Source organism: Otolemur garnettii, unplaced genomic scaffold (assembly GCF_000181295.1).
Source record: "Otolemur garnettii isolate 467f Iridium unplaced genomic scaffold, OtoGar3 scaffold00029, whole genome shotgun sequence".
NCBI lineage: Eukaryota > Metazoa > Chordata > Mammalia > Primates > Galagidae > Otolemur > Otolemur garnettii.
The window spans coordinates 16,905,894-16,908,541 of record NW_003852424.1 but is presented as its reverse complement, the minus strand read 5'-3'; the positions used below and the strand labels follow the sequence as shown (position 1 = coordinate 16,908,541).

Sequence of the window (2,648 nt, the reverse complement as noted above, 5' to 3'; positions counted from 1 at the left end):
GAAAAAGAAAAATGTTGAAGAAACCCAAGTTTGAACTGAGAAAATTCATGGAGCTTCATGGTGAAGGTAGTCACCCTGGAAAAGCTACTGGGGATGAGGCAGGTGGTAAAGTTGAATGAACTGATGGATATAAACCACCAGTCCAAGAATCTGTCTAAAGTGCAGGCTTTTAATAATGACAAATAATCATATTTGTGAAAAAAAATGAGGAGAATCACAACTCTTACTTTAGTGGGTTGCTGGGATCCTACACTGAGATTGAGTTAAGATTGTCTGGCAAACAGTAGGCACTCAGTAAATGCGGGACATTATTATTACTGTATGTCAGAGGTTCTCAACCAGGGGCCAGTCTGTCCCCCAGAGAACACTGGCTGATGCTTGGGAACATTTATGGTTGTCATAGCTGGGGGGTGTTCCTGGCATGGAGTAGGTGGAGGCAGGGACGCGACTCAGTATCCTGAAGTGCCCAGGACAGCCCCACCCCAGAGAACAACAGTCCTAGGGTCCGTAGTGCTGAAGGGGAGGCAGCGTGCTATAAGAAAACCCTATCCTAATGGTTTACAAAGGAGAAGTTTGAGGCTCAGAGAGGTGAAGTGACTTGTCCAAGGTCACCAGTGAATTAGAGTCGAGTAATTCTTTATGTTAAAGTCCTTAAGGCGCTGGGGGGGGGGGGGTCACATCTTCTGTCCAGTGACATGCAGCATGACTTTAAACCACTCACTTCACCTTTTGCAGCCCCAGTTTGTTCACTGGAAAAATGGGGATAAAAATGTCTTCTGGCTTTTAGGAAGCCAGATTAAAAGTGGGAAGATTAAAAGTGATAATGTAGGGCCAGGCACGGTGGCTCACTCCTGTAATCCTAGCACTTGGGAGGTCTAGGCGGATATATTGCCTGAGCTCGTGGGTTTGAGATCAGCCTGAGCCAGACAGAGATCTCGTCTCTAAAAATTACCAGCCATTGTGGTGGGCACCTGTAGTCCCAGCTACCTGGGAGACTGAGGCAAGAGAATCGCTGGACCCCAGGAGTTTAAGGTTGCTGTGAGCTATGATGCCACAGCCCTCTATGAAGAGTAACAAAGTGAGACTCTGTCTCAAAAAAAAAAAAGTGATAATGTATGCAAAATACTCAACCCAACAACTGGAGGCTGCACATATTATTTCAGAACAGAACTTGAGTTAAAACCCTGGCTGAACTAGGCAAGACTGTGTTACCACAGGCAAATAGCTTCACCTTGCTGTGCCTATGTTTCCTCAAATGGGGATAATAAAAGCACCTATCTTATGGGAACTAAATGCTTGTGTGTTTGACTGTCAGAGGCTACAGCTGAAGTTCCTTCCTTCTCTGTGCCTCAGTCTTCTGTCTGGGGAAAATGGGCTGATTTTCCAAGACGCTTTGAGCAGGGACATCCTTAGAATTCCCCAACTGCTGAGCAGGTCCTCCCAAATAAGTATGGAAAAGGGGGTACCTACCTTCTTGTCCTTCTCCTTGGCCTTGTCCAGGGCCTCCTGAGCACGACTCTGGGCCTGGCGTGCTCGCTCAGCCTCGGTGCGTAGCCCGCGTAGCTGCTGCTCGGCAGTGGCCAGCTGAGCTTCTGCTGCATGACGCTCACTCTTCATGAACAGGGCCTCACGCTGCACCTGCAGGCAGAGCCCATGTGCATCTCTCAGGACACTTAGGCCCCAAGGATACGTGGACCCCAGGGTCTAACCCTGCTACTATGGCCTAAGGACATTCTAGCTCATAATCCACAGAAGTTTCCCTTGGCCCTGTGAACATTCCGACCCTATCTTGCACTTCTGGCCTATTAGCTGTGCGGCCTTGGACAAGTGACTTATCCCCTCTGTATTTGAGTTCCCTCCTATGAGGTCAGACAATTAAGTTGTTTTTTGTTTGAGACAGAGTCTCAAGTTGTTGCCCTGAGTAGAGTGCCATGGCATCATAGCTCACAGCAACCTCAAACTCTTGGACTTAAGTGATTCTCTTGTCTTGGCCTCCTAAGTAGCTGGGACTACAGGTGCCCACCACAATGCCCGGCTATTATTTTTGTTTTTGTTGCAGTTGTCATTGTTGTTTTAGCTGGCCTGGGCTGGGTTCAAACCCACCAGCTTCAGTGTATGTGGCCAGTGCCCTACCCACTGAGCAATGGGCACTGCCCTAAGTTCTGGTATTTATCCTAGAAAAAGTGCTACATGCCTCATTGGGAATATCACTATGGCCACGTTTGAAGTACTCCCCTTGGGAAGCTATGCACTGATGCCAGTCCCTAGTCCACTCCTCAAAGCAATATTGGACCTCTTTCTGAAAATGCCAACAGAGCTGTCATCATATGAGATATGACAATTAAGTTCGCCAACTCATTCTAGAAAAGTTCTTTGAAGGGTGGATTAGGCACTGGTGTTAAATTATGGATTAGGCACTGGTGTTAAATTATAGCTTCCTGGCTCGGTGCCTGTGGCTCAAGCGGCTAAGGCGCCAGCCACATACACCTGAGCTGGTGGGTTCGAATCCAGCCCAGGCCCACCAAACAATGATGACTGCAACCAAAAAATAGCCAGGTGTTGTGGCGGGCACCTGTAGTCCCAGCTACTTGGGAGGCGGAGGCAGGAGACTCACTTGAGCCCAGGAGTTGGAGGTTGCTGTGAGCTGT

The 2,648-nt window shown here is 48.4% G+C and overlaps 1 protein-coding gene across 1 annotated transcript in view; it reads right to left on the bottom strand.

Annotated features, from left to right (window-relative positions):
• ANKRD24 (ankyrin repeat domain 24) overlaps positions 1–2,648 on the bottom strand; it is a 31,910-nt gene that overhangs the window by 4,614 nt on the left and 24,648 nt on the right. Inside the window, exon 19 of the mRNA XM_012804592.2 lies at positions 1,471–1,638. Coding sequence (XP_012660046.2) covers positions 1,471–1,638 — 168 coding nt within the window. The remainder of the gene's footprint in view (positions 1–1,470; positions 1,639–2,648) is intronic.